This window comes from Crocodylus siamensis, chromosome 9, assembly GCF_052110815.1.
Source record: "Crocodylus siamensis isolate JL-2025a chromosome 9, ASM5211081v1, whole genome shotgun sequence".
In the NCBI taxonomy this organism is placed as follows: Eukaryota; Metazoa; Chordata; order Crocodylia; family Crocodylidae; genus Crocodylus; species Crocodylus siamensis.
In genome coordinates, this window is record NC_143403.1 from 39,885,485 (window position 1) to 39,908,919 (window position 23,435).

General features: G+C 48.2%; 1 protein-coding gene across 1 annotated transcript in view; it reads right to left on the reverse strand.

The window, feature by feature from the left end:
* Positions 1-14,858, reverse strand: part of FA2H (fatty acid 2-hydroxylase) — an 81,413-nt gene extending 66,555 nt beyond the window's left edge. The window contains exon 1 of the mRNA XM_090063416.1: positions 14,560-14,858. Coding sequence (XP_089919542.1) covers positions 14,560-14,826 — 267 coding nt within the window. The 5' untranslated portion in view covers positions 14,827-14,858. The remainder of the gene's footprint in view (positions 1-14,559) is intronic.
* Positions 14,859-23,435: the final 8,577 nt, after the last annotated feature.

The following is a 23,435-nucleotide window of genomic DNA, read 5'->3' on the forward strand; positions in this document are numbered from 1 at the left end:
AAAGGTGGGGACATGGCAGTCTATATTAAGGAGGAATACACATCCGCGTCAATTAGCAAAGAATCAGAGGAGGGGCACAATGAAGTGCTCTGGGTTAGAATACAAGGCAGTCGAGGGGAAAGAGACTTAACGGTGGGGGTCTACTACAGGCCTCCCAACCAAGGGGAAGTGCTAGACCAGGAATTCTTAAGTCAGCTCACAGAGGTAGTGAAGTCAAAGGATGTGGTCATCATGGGTGACCTGAACTTTCCAGACATCTGCTGAGAAGAGCAGTCAGCCAGGTCTGATCGCTCATGTAGGTTCCTAGCCCAAATGCGGGACCTCCATCTAACCCAGGAGGTGCACAGCCTGACCAGGGGAGACGCCTTGTTGGACCTGGTGCTGGCCACAGGTGACGACCTGGTGAGGGGGCTGCGGATGCTCGACCACCTGGGCGACAGTGATCATCGCCTGCTAGAATTCACCATCCAGCACAAGGTGGCAAAGGCCTACAGCAAGGCAGCAGCCCTAGATTTCAGGAGGGTGGACTTCAGTGAGCTAAGGAGAATACTCGGGGAAGCACTGAGGTCCCAGAGGGGAGGGGAGCCAGGTGTCCAAGAAGAGTGGTCATTCCTTAAGGAGATGATCCTCCAAGCCCAAAGGGAGGTAATCCCAACACGGATCAAAGGGGGCAGGAAGGCACATAAGCCCCCATGGCTCACCAAAAGCACCTGGGAATGTCTCCTAGCAGAAAGGGAGGTGCACACCCAATGGAAGGGAAGGGCCATCACCAGGGAGGACTATACTGTGGTTGCTCGGGGATGCAGGGGGACGGTCAGGAAGGCCAAGGCAGAGATGGAACTGGGACTAGCTTCCTAGATTAAGGACAACAAGAAGTCCTTTTTTAAATACATAGGGAGCAAAAAGAAGGTTCCGGGTAACAAGAGAAGGCTGAGGGGGGATCTAGTGGCCTGTTATAAACTAGTCAAAGGGGACCAGCAGGCATTGGGGGAGTCCCTGTTCCCCCAAGCATGACCAGGAGTGACTAGAAATAATGGTCACAAGCTGGCAGAAGGTAGATTTAGGCTAGATATCAGGAGGCGCCACTTCACTGTCAGGGTAGCTAGAATCTGGAACCAACTTCCAAGGGAAGTGGTGCTGGCTCCTACCCTGGGGGGTCTTTAAGAGGAGGCTAGATGTACACCTTGCTGGGGTCGTTTGACCCCAGTACTCTTTCCTGCCATAGCAGGGGGTCGGATTCAATGATCTGCTCAGGTCCCTTCCAACTCTAGAAAACTATGAAACTATGAAATATGGGTCCAAGGACAGAGCCTTGGGGGACCCCACTGGTCACAGGGCACCACGACAATTGACTTCCATCAATTACTACCTTCTGGGTCCAACAACAGAGCCAATTTCCCAGCCAGCGGATTGTGGTGGACCCAAGGCCACAATTGGCCAGTTTTGCTAAGACATGATCACAGGATACCAGATCGAAGGCTTTTTTGAAGTCAAGATATATGTCATCAATCTCTTCTCCCTTGTCCAGGTGATAGGTCACCTGGTCATAAAAGGAAATGAGATTGATTAAGCAAGACCTACCCGCAACAAACCCGTGCCGGCTATCCCTCAGGATGTTGACATTGGCCAGTCCATTAAGGATGGCCTCTTTAATAAACTTTTCTAAAATTTTCCCTGGGATACAGGTCAGGCTGATGGGCCTATAGTTTGCCGGATCCACTTTCCTCCCTTTCTTGAAGATAGGCACCACATTGGCCTTCTTCCAGTCTTCAGGCACTATACCAGAGCACCAGAAGTCCTCAAAGATCTGTGCCAGGGGCTGGGCTATGATGCTCACCAGCTCCTTGAGTACCCTGGGGTGTAGATTGTCAGGGCCGGCTGACTTGAAGGTATCCAGCCTCTCAAGGTATTCCTTCACAAGGTCAGCATTGATGGAGGGCAGGGGATCTCCCTCACCCAGACCTGCCTGTACTGTAGCAGGCACAGGCGTCCTATGGGACTGATGAAAGACCGACGCAAAGTACCCCTTTAATAGGTTGGCTTTTTCCTGAGTGTCTGTTGTCAGCTGTCCCATCTGGTTCAGCAAGGGTCCAGTGTTGCCCTTGCTTTTCCTCCAGCTCCCCACATATCTGAAAAAGGACTTTTTATTGTCCTTGATGCTCGAAGCTAGTTGGAGTTCAGTTGCAGCCTTGGCTTTCCTGGTTTGCTCCCTGCAGGACTGGGCCAGTGCAGAATAATCCTTCTTAGGCTGTAGCTGGACAAGGAGCTGCTCCAGGGCTGGGATCTTGCAGTAGTGACAGCATGGTTTGGAGGTGGGGCAGACCCACGATCCACTGCCTGCACACCCCTGCCCAGGGCATGCACACAGCAGATCACAGTTCTGCCCTAGGTCTGGACCACACTGTCACCACCACAGGATCACCACTGCCCACAGCAGCTCCCCGCCCAGCTGTGCACCCTGCCAGCACTGCTGGGGCCATTCTGCATGGAAATTCTGGCCTTGTGCTGCCACTCCTGGGTTCTCCATGGAAACTGTCTGCAGCAACACAGCCACAGGCTGCTAGGAAATGGAGTCTGCCATGGGCCTGATCCTGCCCACCATTGTCTATCCTGTTATTAAAGGCTTTGAGGCAACCCTCACACACAACTATAGGCATAATGCTCAAAGTATCAGACACCTTTTAAGCTTGCCACAGGTAAAGCAGGGCAACAAGAACACTGTCAACGTTTTGCCACTTCAAGGACAGGAAGTTGTTTGTTAAAATATACTGAAGAGTTCCAAAGAGGAGGACAATGTCTGCCCTGCCACCTCCCACCTTTCCTATTGCAGAGGGGGAGCAAAACTCCTCACAGTTCGTGCCAATATAACCACAGGGTAAAATTCCTTCCTGATCCCAAATAGAGCAAACTGGTCTGACCCTGAGCAAAGGAGCAAGACCCTCTAGCCAAGAGCCTCCAGCACTTTATACTGTAATTGAGAAAGGAAGCAGTGGAAGGACATGGAAAGATTAGTGCAACAACCCTGAGGAAATGTCAGAAGCACTCCAATATTTCATTTTAAAGAGTCCATCTGTGCAGAAATGGTAGCTGAATTTGTATTTGTGAATGCATTTGCCTAGGGTTAAGATGGAGAAAAAGAGGAAAGAGCACGACAGGGGAAGAGAAGGATCCTCTGAAGAAGTTAGAAAGGTAAGAGAACTAGGATAGGACAGAATCACAGAAACAAACAGAGGACAAGATTTAAAGAGGAAAACTACAGTCAAGGAAGACAAGGATGGAATGCTGGCTCTGAGTGCTGGGGAAGAGCATGTTATACCTCTGTGGAGCACAGGAGACAATTGTTCAACTTAAAGAGGGTCTAGCGTGGAATGAGGAAAGAGATTCCAGATAATAAGCAGCTAAGTGAACTATATTATTGCCTGTAAAGAAAAGGAAAAAAAAGTATGAGATGTTATGTGAAGTTAAAGATGGAGATTAAGATGAGAAAGACCAAAGCAAGTATTGGGAGAAGAAAAGCAAGAAAAGAACGTAGGTAAATATAAAGATGCATACAGGCAAAAATAACCCAAACAATACCTGCACTATGATGGGATCTACATTACTTGTTACCATGCAAGAAAAATCTGGGAGTGATTGTGGACAGTTTCCTAAAAACGTAAGCCCAGTGCTCAGCAGCCATCAAAAAGGCAACCGAAATTTTAGGAATCATCAAGAGAACTGTAAACAACACAGAAAGTATCATTATGCCCATTTATAAATCCACACCTGGAATACTGTGTCCGCTTTTGGTCCCCACACCTCCAAAAGCATACAGAAGAACTAGAGAAGGTAGAGAAAGCAACAAGGATGATGAGTCTTTCCTCATATAGAAGCCCTTCCGTACCACCAAGAATCTAGGCCTATTCAGTTCACAAAATGATGCTTCAGTGGGGACATGATAAGGGATTTACAAAACACTAAATAGTAAAGAGAAAGTAAATAGGGATTTATTGTTTACTGGTCTCTCAATACAAGAACTATTGTACTGAGGTCACAATGAAACTAGTAGGTAGTAATTTTAAAATAAAAGGAAGTTCTTTTTCACATAGCATATAATTACAAGTGTAGAACTCATTGCCACCAGATGCTGTAGAAAGCAACACTGTAACCAGATTCAAATGTAACCACATTCAAAAAGGGTTTGGGACAAAGGCTTGGAAGAAAGGTATGTCAATTGTTCTGAACAAGGCAATTAGGAGTACAGCTTCTGAATCAGAACTTCATTGAGCCTAAATGCTGGAAACTTCAAGTGAAAGACAAACAACAGAAGCCCCCCTGGACATATCCAGTTCACTCTCCCTTTCAGAATCTACTCTGCCACTTGGGCGTGTCTATACATGCACTTTAATCCGCATAAGCCTATTTTAGTGTTTATTAAAACATCACAAAAAACCTGTGTTCTTTTGTTAATACACACTAAAATTTGCTAATGCAGCTTCATCTGGTACCTTACAACGGAAGTACTAAACTGAATGCACATTAACAAAAGTGCATGAATGAATGTGTAGACGCATGTATGACACAGATGGGCCTATGGTCTGACCCAGTAAATGCAATTCTTATTCTCTGAAAATGAGAGGTTAAAAGGAAGAGAAAAAAAAAAAAATCAGGAAAGGGATGAGTTCACTGGGGCAAGAGGAGGGACTGAGACAGCGCAGCAGATGAGAAACTTCCATACTAGAGGACAAGTGTGGGGGGAGGTTCATAATTTTCTTTTTAATTGTTTGGGGGGGGGAGGGCAGCAATGAGGGAAGGCAGAAGACCATACAGTGGGATTTTGTACAGCATGAGCAAGAGATGTGGCAGGAGCAAAGGATATGAGGAGTGAGTCAAAGGATGCATAGAGGCACCTTGGATTGCAGAGACAGGATCTAGTTAAATTGGAGAAGCAGAGGTGTCATCTAAGATGATTGAACTAAAGGAGGAAAGAACAAGTTTGTAGTGGGAAACACTGGCTCAGTCACAGGATTTCTGTAAGAGATGCTCCACAACATGAAAGCAAGAGCAGATGTGGGAGTGTGCTGGGGCTGGGAACGTGAAGTCTGGAACTTACCCTGTGAAAGAAGACGAGTCAAAGTTGGATGACAGAAGTATGAAGATGCTCACCATGTCACCATAAAATTCACACACATTTTTGTGAGAGGGTGGGTTGCACTACACAGGACTAGGAATGCTGCTTAATCACTCAGTGACACCAGGCTTTTCCACCCCAGGAAACTAGGACAGAGGTCTCACCTACAGTGCAGACCAATAACTGCACTAAGACAAGATCAACCAGGGCCTGAGTCTGACTAAAGCAAATTCTAGAGTTTTACCAGCCAGGAAGTGCCTGTTTTGGGGATACTGAAGACACACCATGGTGAAACAGACTTACGCAAACTGGAGACAAATATTTTGACTATGACAGCCATGGCAAATCAGATACAGAGATCACCACCACTCCCTAGAGAAGTGGTTGTCAACATTTTTAGATTCAAGGCATCCCTCCATAACATCTCTAAATTTTGCAACGTATTGTTTCACATTATTCACCACTTCACAAACAAGCTAAATGAAAGTATGTGCCATCTGCCTCACCCAAGTGTACAACCTGACCAGGAAGTAACTATGGCAGGAATATCTGGTGCATCTGATAAACCATCCTAGTCTGAAAAACCATCCTAGGACCCCCTTCCTAGTCTGGCCCCACATGCTTCTCCTGAGAAGGGGCAGGTAGAGCCACCTGGCACCTGCTGCAACTGCTTCCTATTCTAGCACATGAGATATGCAGGGCAGCTTTACGCAGTTGCAGTGCCAGCAGCAGCGATGCCAACATTGCAGCACTCCTGAAAGAGTCTTGTGAACCCCAGTTGAGAACCAGTATTCTACAGACTCTTGGTGACTGCAGTAATGCCAGACATACCCATGTACGGGAATTAACACAAAAAACAAACCACTCATTGAAAGCAAATGACTACTTGCATACTGATTCCCAGTTCACCCACTTAACAGGTACCCTGGGAGACAAGAATTGCAAGGCCATTAAAACAGAATTTCATTCATGACCAGTGCACAGCTGACTTCAGTCAGAGTGAGTGACAACTAATGACTTAAGCCCCACACACTGAATCTTCTTTCTAGTACTAGATTGCACTTCTCTCTTCCTCCTCCTCTGCCTGCCTTATCATGCTACATATTTGCATTCATACAATGGATGACGTTCCACACCAAGACAGTCTGCAGGATAAGAACTTGTTTGTCTAAGCTCATTCACATTAAACTTGCTTGACTTGTTCTGCAAGGCCGCGTCTGGATATGGGAGTGAAAGAGAAGTCCCATAGCTGAGGACCTGTTAGTGCTCCCAGACTTTTGAGAAGAGAGAAATTTGGTTCAGAAGATAACAGAAGCATCACGATATAAAAATTAAGGCCATCCACAAAACAACTACAGCACTTTCTGCACTGCTGTTCATTTAGATACAAAACAGAGCTAAACTAAAAATTACGTGCAAACTAAATCAAACAGGAACACTATACATTAAGGCTGAACGTATAGCTTTGGCCCCCTGCTTAAGAAAAATGAGTTTGCTACTTTAAGGGAGACAGCCAAAGTGTTGAAACCCCAGCAGGTGAGGCTGATCCCCATTAAGGAGTCAGCAGACTGAGAGGCTGGCAGCTGGGGTGAATCAGGAAGCTTCACATGACTGCCAAGAGGGTGGCTGGCTGGCCTGAGCCTGGGCTGAGTCAGGGCATAAGCCCAGGCTGAGTGCAGTAATATGACAACAGAGGAGCTGGAAGAGCAGCACTCATCTGGGAGAAGAGCACAGCTCTGGAAGGTCATCTGTACATTTGGGGGACAGGGTAGGAACTACTGGGGAGGTAGAGGTCCCTAGGGACCAGGGGGTCCCTAACCTAGCAGAGAGGCTGAGACCAGTGGACTTGGGAGAGCTGGGCCAGGAGCTAAGCTAAGACATCAGGCCACAGAAGATTACTAAGTGGGCTCTGAAAACTAGGGCCAGGGCACAGAAGGTGTAGTGCCTGGCCAAAGTGCACCCGAGGCGTAGACAAAATAAGATCATGGTGGGGTTCCAAGCCCAGTAAAGAGTGAGTGACTTGAAGGGGCTGAGAGAGGAGGGCCCAGGGTGAAAGAGGGCAGATGGCCACATGGACTGGCATCAAAGACTGACTGACCTAGCAAGGGCCAGGGCCCAGTAAGGGGCCGGAATAGGCCCACCAAAAGGGGTGGCCAGTGCCTCAGAGGGCCTGGCACCCCAACTGGCCCAGTACCAGGGCCAGGGCCTAAGGGAGGCCAAAGGTCCAGACACAGTGGGACCACTGCAGAGAGGTAGGAGGCCAGGGTCATCAGAGCCTGTGTGAAGGTGACATGTAGAGTCACTTGAGGTGTAGGGCTAAGCAACGAGGGTCCGAGGCAGGATTCGGGCCATGAAGACCATGAACCAGAGTCAGAGCTTCAGAACTCAAGGACATCAGCCCCATGGAGAGGGGTACATCTCCAGGGGAGGCGCAGGAGAAAGTACAGTAAGAGGACAGTGGCCTGATGGAGGGTCCTGGGTAAGACTGAAAAATTCACTCAGCTGCAGTTGGTTGGTGTGGTGGGACTGCCTGTGGTGGGGCAGCCCCCAGGAAATGCCATACCTGTGCCACTCCAGTGAAAGGTGAGGATGAGGTGCCAGAAAGCCTCAATCCCCCCACTGCCTTATGGGTTACTTCATGGAGGGGAAGGGCTAAGGGAGCACACCCTGATGGAAAAGTGAGGGCCTGGAAATGGGCCTAAATAGTCCAAGCCAGACCGCGATGGAGTGGAGACGGGCCTAAGCAAGTCAAGCTGGGCCAGGCCATTGGGAAACAGAAAACCTGTGTGATGAGGCAGCCCAGAAGGAGCTAGAATCAGCTAAAACAGTGGAGTTCCCCAGATGTGATGGGGCTAGAACTGGCTAAGACAGCAGAGTATGCTAAATCTGACAAACATGATGTGACAAGACAGTAACTGGAATGTAATAGCTAAGTATGGCCCAATTGTGGGGTGTGAGCTGGAGTGCAGCCCAACTCAGGGAGTGTAGGACTTGACATGAACCAGACATGACAGCTACAATGACATCTACCAGACAAGGGACACAGTGTAGGGAAGGCAGGAGCCGTGTGTGATGGCCCATTAGGCCAGGGCCATGAAAGTAGGTTGCACCACAAAGATGAGGGTAGCTTCCCACAGTCTAAATATTCACTGAGACAACAAAGCATGGCAGGCAAGTGCAGGACAGACTATCCCAGAACAGAGTGATGGCAAAATATTTTTATGGGTGTCCTAGCACCATCCTGTTACATAGTTCCAAAGCAAGGAGTTGTCAATTGCGAAAACTCAGTTGTGTGGGGAGGTTCCAATCTCCAGGATGAGAATCTGCCAAATAATTAATAGCTGTGAAGTAAAGTATGGGTCTCTTTGGAAGCTGGGTCCCAGCAGAGCAGCTCTCAACATGCTAAAGAACAGGCTTTTTAGAATGAGATATTTGGATTTCAGCCCAACCACTACTTCTTTGAGGCAAGAGCTAGAAAGCAATACACTCTACAAGCAAGAAGGGAGGAGGTCAGAAACCAGACTATAAATTAAGGCATTACCAGCCTCAGCTTCTACAGTGCCAGCCCGAGATGCATGAGAAGGAAGGGACAACAAATACCAGACACCTCAAAAAACCCTGTGCCACTCCTGCAATAGGGACTTAGCCATCTTAGCCTTAAGTCAAGCAGAAACCAAGGTAAATTTCCGTCTTACTGACTAACCAAATTAGAGAAATGCATAGCACAAGTTTTCATGACCTGATGTTGTGAAAGAACATGCACCACAAAAGAAACTGGGATCCATAGATAAATTTCCAATTAACACCATATTAACTACAGTGGATATCTTATCTCTGTACACCAACATCCCCCATGAGGTTGGATTACAAGCACATTAAAAGAACAATAACCACAATGAGAACACTGCCCATTTCTATTGCATTCTCTCACTTTGCCCTCACACAACTATTTCAGGTGTAGGGAGTCCCTACACCTACAACAAATGGCACTGCCACTGGCACATACATAACTCCCCCAATATCCCAACATGTTTTTGACAGACCTTGAAGTCTTTCCTCTGCAGCTTCCTTGTCATCTCCTGATATACATAATGTACACTGATAAATTGTTTATCATACAGACACCTGGGAAGGAATCTTTGGACAAATTTCATCAAGAATGTAACAACTTCTATGCCTCTGTTAAACTGACTGGTATACTCCACCCAGAAAATTCATTTCCTAAACCAGTGTTTTCAAACCAGTGCACCATGGCAGAAAATTGTGCTGTCAGAAATGAACAGGTGTACCGCAGAATTTTGCCATGACAATGAGCTACAATAGGTATGAGGATGGGGAATGCCTTAACAGGTGTGCTGCAGAAAAAAATTATTAATGTAAATGTGCCCTGGGCTGGAAAAGGTTGGGAAACACTGTCCTAGACACTACAGTAGGTTTTCAATTGCCACCTCACCCCATGCTGTATCAGAAACCAATTGACTGCCATAGCTACCTTCATGTGACCAGCTTGTATCCTAAGCATACCACTAGATCCACCACCTACAGCCAAGCTCTACATTACAACTAGATCTGCCCTGATCCCATCAATCAGGATGCATACCTTAGGGATCTGGAATAGGCATTCCTATAGCTACAATACAATCCCAAAATTGTTGCCACTCAAATCAATCAAGCTCGACTCAGACTTTGTGCCACCCTGTTACAATACCAACCCTGGGACAAGAACAAAAGAGTCCCTCTAGTTGTCACCTACAGTTCCCAGCTTGAACACATTAGACATCATTAATGACCTCCAACTGCCCTGGTAAAGGGGGACTGTTTCAAGGTAGCCATGGGGAACACCTCTACTTTGTGCCCCTCCCTTTCTACCTTTGTATTCAAATCACTCTCTCTATTTTATATACTGGTCTCTGCGCGTCCTTTCACAGCAGAAGATGAAGTGAGCGCCACCTTACAAAAGCTGCTGATATATATATAATTTAGTTAATCTGAGAAGTTATCTGTGGAAGGAATAGAAGCGGGGTAAGTCCTCAGCTTCTGCTTCCGCTACCTAGGGAGCAAGCACCCTGCCTGGTAGCAAGTTCACTCCCTGCAGGAAACAACTTAAGGAGCATGGAAGGGGAAACAGAGGTCATGCAAATCAATTGGGTTGACACTTCTGCCACCAGGGACGTGAAGGTGGCAAGTGAAAGGACCAGTTTGTGGAATTATGGAGGTCAAAGCCTTTGTATAATATTATAAACTACAAAGGACTTGCAAAACTGTAAGAACAGTATTCATGTTTTTTATGTAGATGTCTTTAAGTTGTTACTGCCTTGCTTAAAAGTGCGTGAATTTTGTGATGACGTGGTAAGTGAAAAGGAAAAACCTATCAACCATTCTGGTTGCTGAAAGTTTTTTTCTTGGTATTTCCTAGGATACTACTTTTCTCCCCTTGCATGCACAAAGATATTTTAAAGTTTTGAATAAGTCTAGGGGCTCATCCACTCTATTATTAAAATGTCAACATGAAAGCATTGCTGGCCAAACTAATAACTTCTCTGAAGTACTACTCAATTTGTAGACACCAGACAAGATAAACAAATTAGATACACAATGAACATGCATGCACAGAAGAACCCACCAGCAAGAGTTCTACAGTTGGAAAGAGTCCCAGTAAATTAGGTACCAGAGCTGGGATTAGAACCCTAGTCTCCTATTTCAAGTCACACCCCTGTAACCAATTCTCATTTCCTACATATGCAGTTTGACACTGAATATGCTTAGCCACTTCAGTGAGGAATATGACATTTGGTAGCCTTCTTTACAGCTATTGTTACCAAAACTTGGCATTTACTTTAACTTTTAATAACTATCCTCACCCAGTTTAGAGTGGAAGATTAGAAATTCTTTCACCAGTTAGAAATTCTTTTACCAATAGTGAATCTGATCTAATACTCAGATAATGGGATTTCCTTAGCCAATTATCTCTTCTTTCCCTTGAAAACAAGAGTACCCAGCATACAAATGAACATTCAAAGTGGTCTAGGATACAAATGCTATGGTGTAACGTCATAACAGTATACCAACTAGGGCGTGCAAAACTTTGGTCCCTGGTTTGATTTGGTGGAGATTCAGCCTGATTGTGGCCAAATCTCCAAATCCAAATCAAATCAGAGGACCCTTTAATCTCTCTGAATCAAATCGGAACCCTCCAAATCGATTCGGAGAGATTTGGAAAGACTTGGCAATGCAGGCATAGACACAGCTTTAGATGTATTTTCTACATACCTCTAGGTAGCAGGCAGCTCGTCAACGCTGTGACAGTGGGGCACGTGGAGTATCCCACAGAAGTGTGGGGGGCTTCCCAGCGTGCTTGGCAGCAGAACTGGAAGTGGACCAGAAGCATTTCCAGTCCACTTCTGGGTCTGCCGAGGCAGGGCCCTCCCGCCCTCACCCCAGCTTGGCAACTGGTGCCTCCTGGGTCTGTGGGGGGGGGGGAAGGTACCTGAGGTTCCCCCATAGCCAACTGCCAAGCCGGGGGCACATGGGGGGACCCCTTGTGCACTCCCCAGTGGACCTGGAGGTGGACCGGAAGTATTTCTGGTCCACTTCCGGGTTTGCCACCAAGCTCATGGGGGGCTCCTCTGCATTCCTGTGGGACACTCCATCTGTCCCAGCATTGCAGCATTCACAAGCTGTGCCTAGTACCTAGAGATATGTAGAAAAAACATTTAAAGCTGTGTCTATGTCCAAATCTCCGAACCAGCATTGAATCTTCACATTCAGATTCTGCTGAATCAAATCAAAGACAGTGATCCGAATCAATGAACTGAATCACTGTCCCTGATTCGGGTCAGATCTGAATCAAATAGGGCCCACTTCACATACCCCTAATACCAACAAAGAGAAGAAACAGTAGACACTTGATCAAATTGTAAAAAATCATATTTGTCTTTCACTACAAAGAAATACTCCAAAAACAAGATTTCCCCGCCTTGCAAATGGCACCTGGGACCTAATGCATGCAGCAGCCCCAAAAATGTGCACCCTCCCACACATACACAACATACCAGCGTAAGACTTTATTTTAATTATGTACACTACTCACGAAAACATATATCCAGACAAAATATAAGTATTTTTAAATAAATTTAAAATATGTTACAATAGACGTTTGATTTTTAACTTATGATTTGTTCAAACGATAACTTCTGAAATACTAGCAAATAGCCTGTCAAGAATGATGGGGGGAGCAGGTGGGGATGGAGCACTGCCACTGCCACCTCCCATGCAAGACCCTAGAAGAGGAGCCTCAGCAACAGGGGCTGCCCTTGCCCCCTGAGGTACAGACCAGGGGCTGGGACAGGACAGACACTGGAAAGAGCAGGGCTCAGCAGGGTGAGAGGCTGCCCCTGCTGTCCTTAAGTGGCACCAGCTACATGAGTGATTTCAACTTTCAGTCTTGAGGCCCCCTCTAGTTCTTTTCTAAATGTAGATCCATATCAGTGCTTTTCAACTAGGGTGTCTTAAAGTTCCGAAAAGTTATGGAAAGGTGCTTTGAGGTTGAGTACACAGCAGAAGTTCAGCACACATAAACTGCTTTCAAAATGGCTGAAACCAGTTTAAGATAAACCTGGATGGATGCACTTTCAGACTTAACTGATTTAGGTTAAATAAATTTACTGAACTTCTGTCCCAGATCCCCTCCAGATTCAAGTCAACTCTCAGTCCTCCCAAATCCCAGGATGCTTTGCACCTGCCCCTCAAACCCCCCCTCCCCGCCTTGCAGGGTGGGTGGCTGGGCTAGCCTTGGCCCAAGCTGTCTGCTCCAGCCAAGCAGGGAGGTGTGCTCTAGCACCCCCTGGCTTACAGCCTGGGCCCTGCAGACACGTAGCTGGATTTCTGGAATCAAAGTGAATGTCTGTTCAGTTGCTTATCTGTTCAATCTATGCAGCTTAGACTAACCTGCAAAGATTAAATCAATTCAGCCTCAGGCTTTTTGATTGTCTGTATTTAGCCCACAAGTCTGGATGTGCAGGCCACTTTAGATCAGTTTAAACTTCCTGGAACATTTCAAAAGCACCCCAGGAAAATCAAGTACTATTCTGAGCCAGTCCTTAGTGAATCAGTTCAGTGTTACGTGCAAACAGCATTCCAAAGCCAGTGTCCTGGTCAGTTTTCCAAGCATCCTGAAGTGCACTGTTCCTCATGCCCCAAACCTGTGCAGAGCAACAGGGCTGCTCTGGGATGTAACCAGGACTCTACTGGCCAAAGAGACCACAGTGGTGGGGAAGGAAAAAGTCTGTGTCAGTTCCACTTTCCTGCAATCTCTTCAGATGGTGGCTCTCCAGGAAAGAGGTTAGAAAAGCCAGAGTTCTGGGGGGAGAGAAGGGGCAGAGCACCCAGCCCCCTGGGAAATATGAGCAGGGGGAGCTAAACAGGCCTCCAACACCTGGCAACCCCTCCACTCCAACCCCCTGCCTCAGTCCAGGTCTTCCTCCCTCCCTCCCAAGAGAGACTCCAGGCACTTGCCCCTGGAAGGCAGGATAGTCTGGGGATGCCACCACCCCCTGGTGCCACTCTGACATCAATGCAATGCCCAAGGTGAGGTTTGTACTTCCCACCTTTAACAGCCCATGTGTGGAGACTTCTGTCCAGGGACAGTCATGAACTGGTTCCCAAAGCAGTGATATGCTAGGAAGCAGAGCAAGTGCCGTATGTACCCATCCCCTTTGAGCACTTTCCACTCCCAGGCTCAACACAAGCCTGCAGTCTACTTCCCCCACACAGGTTGCTACACCACTTCATGTCATACACCACCTGCACCCCCCCCCCCCACAACTTCCTTTAAGGTAGCAGCAGCCGCAGAGTGCCAGAGGCATGCAGGACACAAGTGGGGTGGGATGATTTCCTTTGCACCACACGTTACTCCAGAACTGCTTCACTGAATTATGCTGCCACCCCCTAAGTCTCACCAGCCCTCACCTCCTCCTGGAAGAAAATCCTGGCTTTTCAGACTAGATCAACTTCTTTTTTTTGCCCAATTGACAAGGACATCAGTGTAAGGCTTTGCAGTGAGAGCTCGTGAGAGGAGGACGCTTCTGCAAGGGCTCTGAAAGGGCAGTATTGATAGAGCAGGTTGGCAGTGCCAGGCAGCAACAGGAGCCTGCTGTTTGCTCTGGCATCACTTTCTATGCTGGGGCATCCACTGTGGTCCACCCCCCCGCCTCGGGAAGAGCCGGCCCCTTGCAGCTCTCCGGAGCCCCCGGGCTGGGGTGAAGCGAGCAGCCGCTCTCCCCGCGCCGGCTGCATTGGGCCCCCTCCCCACCTGCCCTCGCACCGCGCTCCCCCGCGGAAGGAAACCTTCAGCAGCGGGGCGGCGAGGGGTCCGGAGCGGGCCCTTGCCCCGGCGCCTCTGCCCCGCAGCCCCGGCCCGCCCGGCGGCGGAGGGAGGGCGCGGGCGGTACCTGCGGGCCGGGCTCGGCGCGGAGGTCGCCCACGTAGTACTGCTCCAGCCAGCGCCGCGCGTTGTCCGAGTGCCGGTGCGGCGGCCCGTCCAGCGCCGCGCTCACGTCGCTGCCCGCCCGCTGCCGCAGCAGCTGCTGCCCGCCCGGGTGCAGGGGCACGAAGCCCGTCACGTCGTACAGCCGCCGGCCCCGCAGCACCAGGCACGAGCCCCGCGCGCAGCGCTGCCGCAGCTCGGCCCGGCTGTAGGTGCGCGGCGGCGGCGCCATGTCGAGGCAGGACACCGCGCTGCCCAGCGCCGACTGAGCCGCTCCCCGCCCGGCACCTGCTCCTAGGCAGCGGCGCCCGCCACGCCCCGGGCGGCGCGAGGGGCGGGCCGGGCCGGGCCGGGCCGGGCGGCGGAGCGGCGCCGGGACGGGCCGCGCTGCTGCTGAGCTGGAGGGGGCGAGAGGCTCACCCGGCCCGCAGGGGCGCCTCAGCTCGGCGCAGACCCCGGGGCCGGAGCAGAAGCCCCAAAACGGCCCACTCCAAAGGCAGCGGGTGCCCCTCGCCCCAGGGCAAACCCCGAGGGCAGTTTTCCTCGGCTGCGCCCACAGTTGAAAGCAGGCGGCCTCAGCTTTCCTCAGTGTCCAGACACCGGCCCCCTGTCATGGACCACCAAGAGACTGGCACTTCAAAGACCCTGCTTTGACCCCACAGGACTGGATGACCTCCTGAGGTCCCTTCCAACTCTAATTTTCTTTGATTCTGAGATCCACAGGGGGTGGCAGCAGGCCTCTCTCCACAACCCAAAGCCACACCTTCTCGCACAGACTTTTAAGTTTAGTCAGAGCATGGCATAAGAGGGAAGGTGAAACAGTAGCTTAGTACATGACTGCTCAAGTGACTGACTCATGTTTATTGGATATAAATCTGTGCATTTGGCAAGGCCACAAATTAGCCCCACACCCTCCCCAAGTGCCACGCCTCTCCCTTTGCCCTGCTCTGCTTTCTGCTCCTTGTTCTGTCCTCCCTGACCAATCTGTGACTCCTTTCTCCTCTCTGCCCTATCTGCCACCAAACTGCCTGTCCCCTCTCTGATCTGGCGTGTGCTACACAGGCAGCCTGTGTCACTTGTGGGTCCCGTACCACAGGTTGGCTGTCCCTATCCTAGAGGATATGCTGAAGGACAAATTGGTTTGTGGTACTTTATTGCTAATAGCAATAACAATATTTTTATTAAGGGAGTAATGTCATCCCACACTGGAACCAATAACAAGGATCCTGAAACAATGATAACCTGTACTTGAAGAGGTTTGGACCTGGTGAGATATATTACCAAACCTCTGCTCCTGGCAGTCAAATAACCTACATACCTGTTCCGGCTTGTCATCAGAAACAAACTTCCTGCTGGCCAGCAAACCCCAAGAAGTACATGCCACTATCTTAAGAACAGAAGCAAAACCTATCAGCACATCTGCATTGCCATCACAATCAACACTCACCAGAATGAAACCATCAGAATCTCTGAATCCTACGTGTCTTTCACAGTATGTGGTATACCTCATCTAGCACACTAAATGGCCTCATGGAAACATTTTGGGCATAAAACTACACAACTGCTAAGCTCTAGAATCAGCAATCACAGAAAAAAGATAAAGGATCACCAAAGAGTATAAGTGACCATGCTCAAAAGAACAAGCCTAGTCATACAGCTGGACTAAACAGAACCTAGTATGCACATAAGTGGCACTAAGGCTAGCCACTAGAAATCTACGTTGCTGAATGAAATGGATCACCTGTGCCATGATGTGTTGAGACACAGCTGATCTGCTTCACTGGATGAAATGGACATCACCCCTTACTCCGCCCTTGATGGTGCAGGACAAGGGCAATGTAGTCTCCAGAGGCAGTTTTGGCTGAGCAGGGAAAAGTTTCCCTTTCCCTACTCAGCCAGCCTCATCCTCTGTGATGGCAGGAGCAACTGTGGCTGTGTGGGGAAAAGCCCTGTAATTTTAACTCAGCCAGACCCATCCCCTACAATCATGGGGGACAAGTCTGACTGAGCAGAATACAGGACTGGGTAAGTGGGGTGCCTTTCTGTAAGCAGGGAAAATGGGCAGGTACTATAGGGACTTGAGGGGCCCACAGGGTCTGGAGAGTGCGGTCAGCTCAGGCTGCCCCCTACTCTTCCACCACAGAGCTAATAGAGGTCTACTTCAATAAAGCAGCAGGGTCTATTACTACTTTCTGTTGCACCAGTGTTTTCCCTTTGAAGTGGTGTGACAAAGTGATATTGTCAAACCGACCACTTCACTAAACACATGAAGATTTTTGCAGTGAAACAACTGAATTTCTTTAAAAACTAACTTGCTATAGATTGAATTTGCTATGTATTGGCAGCTGGGGTTTTGGTGGTAGCCATGTTGGTCTGAGGACATAGGCAGGCAAGGTTCTTTGAGCAGATGTGATATCTTTTATTAGATCAGCTGAGTAGGTGGAAGAAAGTTTTTAGCAAGCTTTCACAAGCAGTCACCCTTGTTCAGTGTATTAGCATGTATTGCTACTGAAACAGTCTGAGATATATGTTATTGGGCCCCAAGATCAAATGGTCACAAACTCCACTGTGACCAATTCAGGCTGGACATAAGAAAGAACTTCTTCACTGTCTGAGCCCCCAAGGTATGGAATAGACTGCCGCCGGAGGCGGTTCAAGCACCCACTTTGAACATCTTCAAGACATATTTGGCTGCTTATCTTGCTGGGATCCTACGATCCCTGCTGACTTCCTGCCCGTGGGGCAGGGGGCTGGACTCGATGATCCTCCGGGGTCCCTTCCAGTGCAAATGTCTATGAAATCTATGAAAAGGTAATGACATCTATTTGCTCATAATTTGTGCTGCTATATTTTTATGTTGGCACAAATGAGACATTTGTTTCCACCCTAAGTGCTACTAATGCATCTATAGTTAATCAGGTACAGTATGGGACCCATACTGTTCAACATCTTCATTAACGATGTGGACATTGGAGTCAGGAGTGGACTGGCCAAGTTCGCCGATGACACCAAACTTTGGGGCAAAGCATCCATGCCAGAAGACAGGCGGGTGATCCAGGCTGACCTGGACAAGCTCAGCAAATAGGCAGACGAGAACTTCATGGTGTTTAACACCGATAAATGCAAGGTTCTCCACCTTGGGAGGAAAAACCTGCAGCACCCTTATAGGCTCGGCAGTGCTACGTTGGTTAGCACTACAGAAGAAAGAGACTTGGGGGTCATCATTGACCACAAGATGAACATGAGCCTGCAATGCGATGCTGCGGCTAATAAAGCGACCAAAACGCTGGCTTGCATCCATAGATGCTTCTCGAGCAAATCCCGGGACGTCATTCTCCCCTTGTACTCGGCCTTGGTGAGGCCGCAGCTGGAGTACTGCGTCCAGTTTTGGGCTCCACAATTCAAAAAGGATGTGGAGAAGCTTGAGAGAGTCCAGAGGAGAGCCACGTGCATGATCAGAGGTCAGGAAAACAGATCTTACGATATCAGGCTGAGAGCCATGGGACTCTTTAGCCTGGAAAAGCACAGGCTCAGGGGTGATCTGATGGCCATCTATAAGTTTCTCAGGGGTGACCACCAGGATCTGGGGGAACATCTGTTCACCAGAGCGCCCCAAGGGATGACAAGGTCGAATGGTCACAAACTCCTGCAAGACCATTTCAGGCTGGACATAAGGAAGAATTTCTTTACTGTCCGAGCCCCCAAGGTCTGGAACAGTCTGCCAGCGGAGGTGGTTCAAGCACCTACATTGAACACCTTCAAGAGTAAACTGGATGCTTCTCTTGCTGGGATCCTATGAACCCAGCTGACTTCCTGCCCTTTGGGCAGGGGGCTGGACTCGATGATCTCCCGAGGTCCCTTCCAGCCCTAATGTCTATGAAATCTATGAAATCTAGGTAAGTAGCACGCAGGTGCTTTTAGGCACAACTGGTTGTTGGATGGTTTCACGCCTCCAAAAGGGGTGGCAGAAGAATTCCTGAGCCTGCCAAGTAGGTCTGTATTATTACAGGCAGATCTGGCAAGTGATTATCACTTGAAAGAGGTCCATCCCCTTGTTTACATTATTAGTTAATTTAATAAATGTAACCATTTAAATTTTAAAATCATGAAGTTAATTTAATTTAAAACCAATTCTTATCTTACAGCCTATGTAAAGTTAACTGAAGGCAGGGTAAATACCACAAAGGGATTAAGAGAGTTGTATGAAATGAAGCCATATTGTATGAAGTGTGCTGCCCCACCCCTGCTTCTTGCAAAAGATAAAAGGATGACCAGTGTATGATTCCCATGTTATCGCTACAGTTTTTTTTCAAAAGACGGGTAAAAACATTTGCTATGTTCCAGTCAGCACTTGGCTGTATTTAATGAAAGACTGTATATGTTTGTGAGGGACTCGGCAATTTCAGTCTTGAGAACTGTTTGGATGAAACTCATTCCTCAATTCAGTCACCTCAGTGTCTATGAATAAGTCTTCTAAAGGCTGCAAACAAATGTCACTTCTGTACTACCATAAAAATGTTAAGCTCTCTGTTAAACACACCAAACAGATGTCCATGCCCTTTGTCATGCCAAAAATGTCCAAATTTATGGCCATGACAAAAGGTAGCATATATTTGTGCTGCTGTTTTAAGCAAACATCTTATTTGTTTTAAGGTGGGAGAGCACAGGCAGCCTGGAGCTGCCTGCACTCTCCAGCCACCCCTACAGGGGAATTCCTGGGGTGCACAGGATTGGGCCCCTGAGGAGTGCCTGCCCAGGTTTCCCATTTGCACAGGTGCACCCTGAATCATGATCCCCAGATGTACCTCTGGAAAAAGGGAATCCTGGGTTTCCCCAATTAGAGGCATGCCTGGCAATTCCAACCTGGAGTACACCTCTGCAAAGGGGTCAGAGGTTACAGAGGTGCACCCCAAGTGTCCTAAAACATCAGATCCCTGAATCACTGGGAGTGGTGGGGGCCCAACCTGGGGGATAATGCATGATGTCTGTTTTGCCCAGTAAAGCAGATCAACTGTTCTGGGACATGTGCCGGCACAGCTGACCCACTTTATCTGGCAATGTTTAGCCACTGGGGAATAGCAGTGTCAGGGGGAGAATTTCAGTAGCGGGGTTCCTCTGTTTGTGATGCACACTTAACAGCTTTGTAGCAAATGACGGATGAAAGTTTGGGTGGAGATGGTCTTGAGGAACCACTACAATGATAAGAGATTTTGGTTGGCAATTGAGTGGTCAGAGCAAAATCAAAATTAAAGGAAGTACCATGGACAGCAAGTTAGAAGAGAGGCAGGGTACCTATTTGGACAGTGTTTAATAATGATCTTCTTTTGAGACGATAAGGGCCAGGGCCTAGTCCATCTATAAAGCACTTAAGTATCACCTTATTACTTCCTGCATGAATCTCTGGAAAACTGTAATACAAAAGACAGGTTGTTCCTGCTGTATCTCTGTGCTGTTTTTTGTGACTTAATTTTAAGACTATGCATCTTAAAAATACATGCATTAATGCATTTTCAGGGATGCAAACAGTGGAATAGAATTACACTTAGGCACCTAATAGGTGAAGCAGAATCTGGCCCTGATTGTTTCTTTTGTATCACTCTTAACCAGTATAACAGGGTGGTCTGGCCCTTTAGGAAGGAACAATCAGCCCTGTTGGGGAATTCCAGCTCTGGGGCATTTGAATAATGAGACAGTGTCCTGCTGGGAGCTTACAACCCTAGGGGAGAGAGCAGAATGGGAGCAAACTGTGAGGAAATAGTTTGTAAGCCAGAGGCAAGCTGTGAACAGAACAAGCCCATGATTTTTCATTACAGGATTCTATTATCAGTTATTCAAACTTTACCAAATTTTATCCATTAGATCTCAGATTTCCCATGCTACATGTCTGCTTTCAAGTGATTTCTTTTAATTATTTTTAATTTCACCAGACACAGTTCAGCCATTTTTCATAATAAGGCTATTTAAAAATAGTGTGTTTTGCCCATGTAAAAAACATGACAATTATTTCACTGAGAAGTCTGTGTGCCTTCACGTGTTAGAACAGGGGTGTGGAATTGTCAGCAAGGTCAATCTAGTGTCAAGAAAGTGCCTTTGATCATCTTTCTGGAAATCCACCCAAATTTGGCCAAGCTATGAGTCTCAGAGGGCACGTCGACACGTTACCCTACAGCAGCACAGTGATGTGCTACATTGCTGTAAAGCACACTATGACGACATAGTGATCACGTGTGTCTACACATGATCACCAGCGATGTCACTATAGCAGCACACTCCCCGGGTATACCACGTCACTACAATGACATAGCAACAAAATTTACCCATGTGCCATGCACACAGCACAATAACCACACAACATGCATATATGCCCCAAAAATCCTACTTTTCAGGTGTTTGGTAGGCATCAGAATTTGGCACCTAAATACTCTGAAGATTCCCTCTGCACTGAGCATACAACAGTATCTTCCAATCTCCACACAGCTCCTCTGCACAGTCCCACTCTGTCAAAGCTACGGCTCCTCGCTCCTCTGCAATCCACTCACTTGCAGGAGGGGAGTGCTGAAGTCACACGAGGCCATCTCCATCCTCTCCCTTCCTATCCTTGACCGGGTTGCTTCTTCTCTCTTTGCTTCCCTGCCTCCTTCACTATCCTTCTTCCCACTTCTTGAAAAAGGAAAGCCAAGGGCCTTCCAACAGCTAGCTCTGGCACTGTGCAGCCCAAATTCATCCCCAGAACAGGTCTAGTCTGTGCACTGGCTGAAGCCTGGGTCCTGTGGAAAAAAACAGCAGGTGATCCTGTAAGCAGGTAGGCTCACAATGTTCACATTGTATAAAGGAACCAAATTACGGCTGTACACGCAGCTTTAATTTTGGCAGCTCCTAACCTTGCAGCACTCACGTGGTATGTTTTAATGGACCTCTCTGGGCATATCCTTAAAGAAAAGGGTCACTCCAACCCTCACGCAAAACCCAGGACATAAAATATCCTAACCTGAGAACTATTTGGATGTTACTCTTCCTTCATAACACTGTCACTTCAGTGTCTTAAGAATGCCTCATCACTTTACTCTGAAGTCAGGGTGAGAAATTTACGCAGTGATCATAGTTGTTAGGAATGATACAAACAAAGCTTTCAGGGCCAAATTTTATTTCCCCTGTTAGGTGCCCAAGTGTAACAGTGCATGTGTAGGCTGAATCTGTCCTTGTGGAAGAGAAGACAAGACAGCAGTTTTTCAAATACCTGAAGGGCTGCTATAAAGAAAGAGAATGACTTTTCTTTGGGTGCCTACAGGCATTTAGGGCCCTGCTCTAATTCATGGCACTACCCTGGATTGGGAGAAGCTGGGCTGGGCTCATGAGGCAAGGGGGGCTCCTTTTCATCACCCCGTCCCTACCCAGGCCTCTTGACAGTGGCAGCAGTAACTGCCAGCTCGGCTTTGCCTGGTAGGGGGTCCGGGGGGGGGTAGGGGGGCATGGAGCCCCCTTGCCTCATGGGCCTGGCTCAGCTCCCCCCCAGTACCCCAGCCAGGGTAGCTGGGAGGCACGAGATGAGGGCGCGCCATTCCACTCTCCCAGCTGGCAACTGCCTGCTGCTCCCTTCCCCCCTCCCCCTTGCTAACAGCCCCACAAAACATGAAAAATTAACCCTCGAGGGAATACAAGCTCCCTAAAGTGCTCTGCTGTAGAGTGCCTTCATCTAATACCTCATTTGAGAAGGGTTAATTTTTCTCACGATCAGCTATTTTAAAAGTGCTCTGCGGTCATGCACATGTTACATCATGGCTGTAGAGAATAATCAGGGGCCTGATCGCACAAAAAATGTAACTTGTGTAAGTACCCTTTGTTGCTGCAGAGAACAGGATGCCAATCAATGGCTTGCAGTTGCAACTAAGTAGATTTAGATTGTATGCAAGGAGCTGGTCCCTTAACTGGTGAATTTGCTGCCTTTGGCCCTAGGGGACACCAGCTGGTCCAAACAAAAGAAACAAAGGAGGCACCTAAACTTGTAGCCCTTCTCTAGGCTTCAGGAGAGGTCCTTTCAGTCTGCCCCTTCCTGTTGGTGAGCTTCCCTGGGTTTCAGTCCACCTCCTGCTTGTGGACTCCTTCCCTCCAGCTCTTCCTCTCTGGCACTTTTAACTCCCAGCAGATATTCCCTGAGTGGCTAACTGCCCATAGCTAGGGTCATAGCACAGGCAGTCTGCTCCCTCTTAAAGGGACTGACTTTTCTTTTACACCCCAAAAATTTACACAGATAAAACCTGGTGGCAGCATGGGCCCCAGAAGCCACTGGATGGTCCCACTTGTCCATTAAATTTCAGGGCAATGTGAAAAGCGCCGAAGATGCCCTCTGTCTTCAGGCTCAAGGCAGACATGAAGCAATCCATGGACTCCTGCTCTACCTTCGTGAACAACCCGAGAGTTTTTTATATGCTCAGCAAAGGCCATCTAGCATTCCTGGGTCTCTGCAGATCAAACAGCAGCATGCCATAACTCCTTCATCCCTTGCCTGACCATCATCAAGCATTGACAGTGGTATATCTGCTCTTCTTTCCTTCACTGTCTAGCCTGCACAAGCCAGCAGTGGCTGGCCTCCACCAGAAAAGTCAGTATGTCCATCTTTGCACGGACACAGGAAGATTTCTAGTCACCAGTCTCTGAGCGCATCCTTGAGCTGTTTTCTGGTCCTGAGGTACCATTGCTGCTCTTTGCAGGCATTAGGCCTGAAAGTAAAGGACAATGAACACCTTGCTCTAATAGCATGAAGAACTCCCCAGTCCAAGTTGCAACTTGCAAGGCCATCCAGCCAGCACACAAGCTCACTCACCCTGCAGATTCTCAATATGG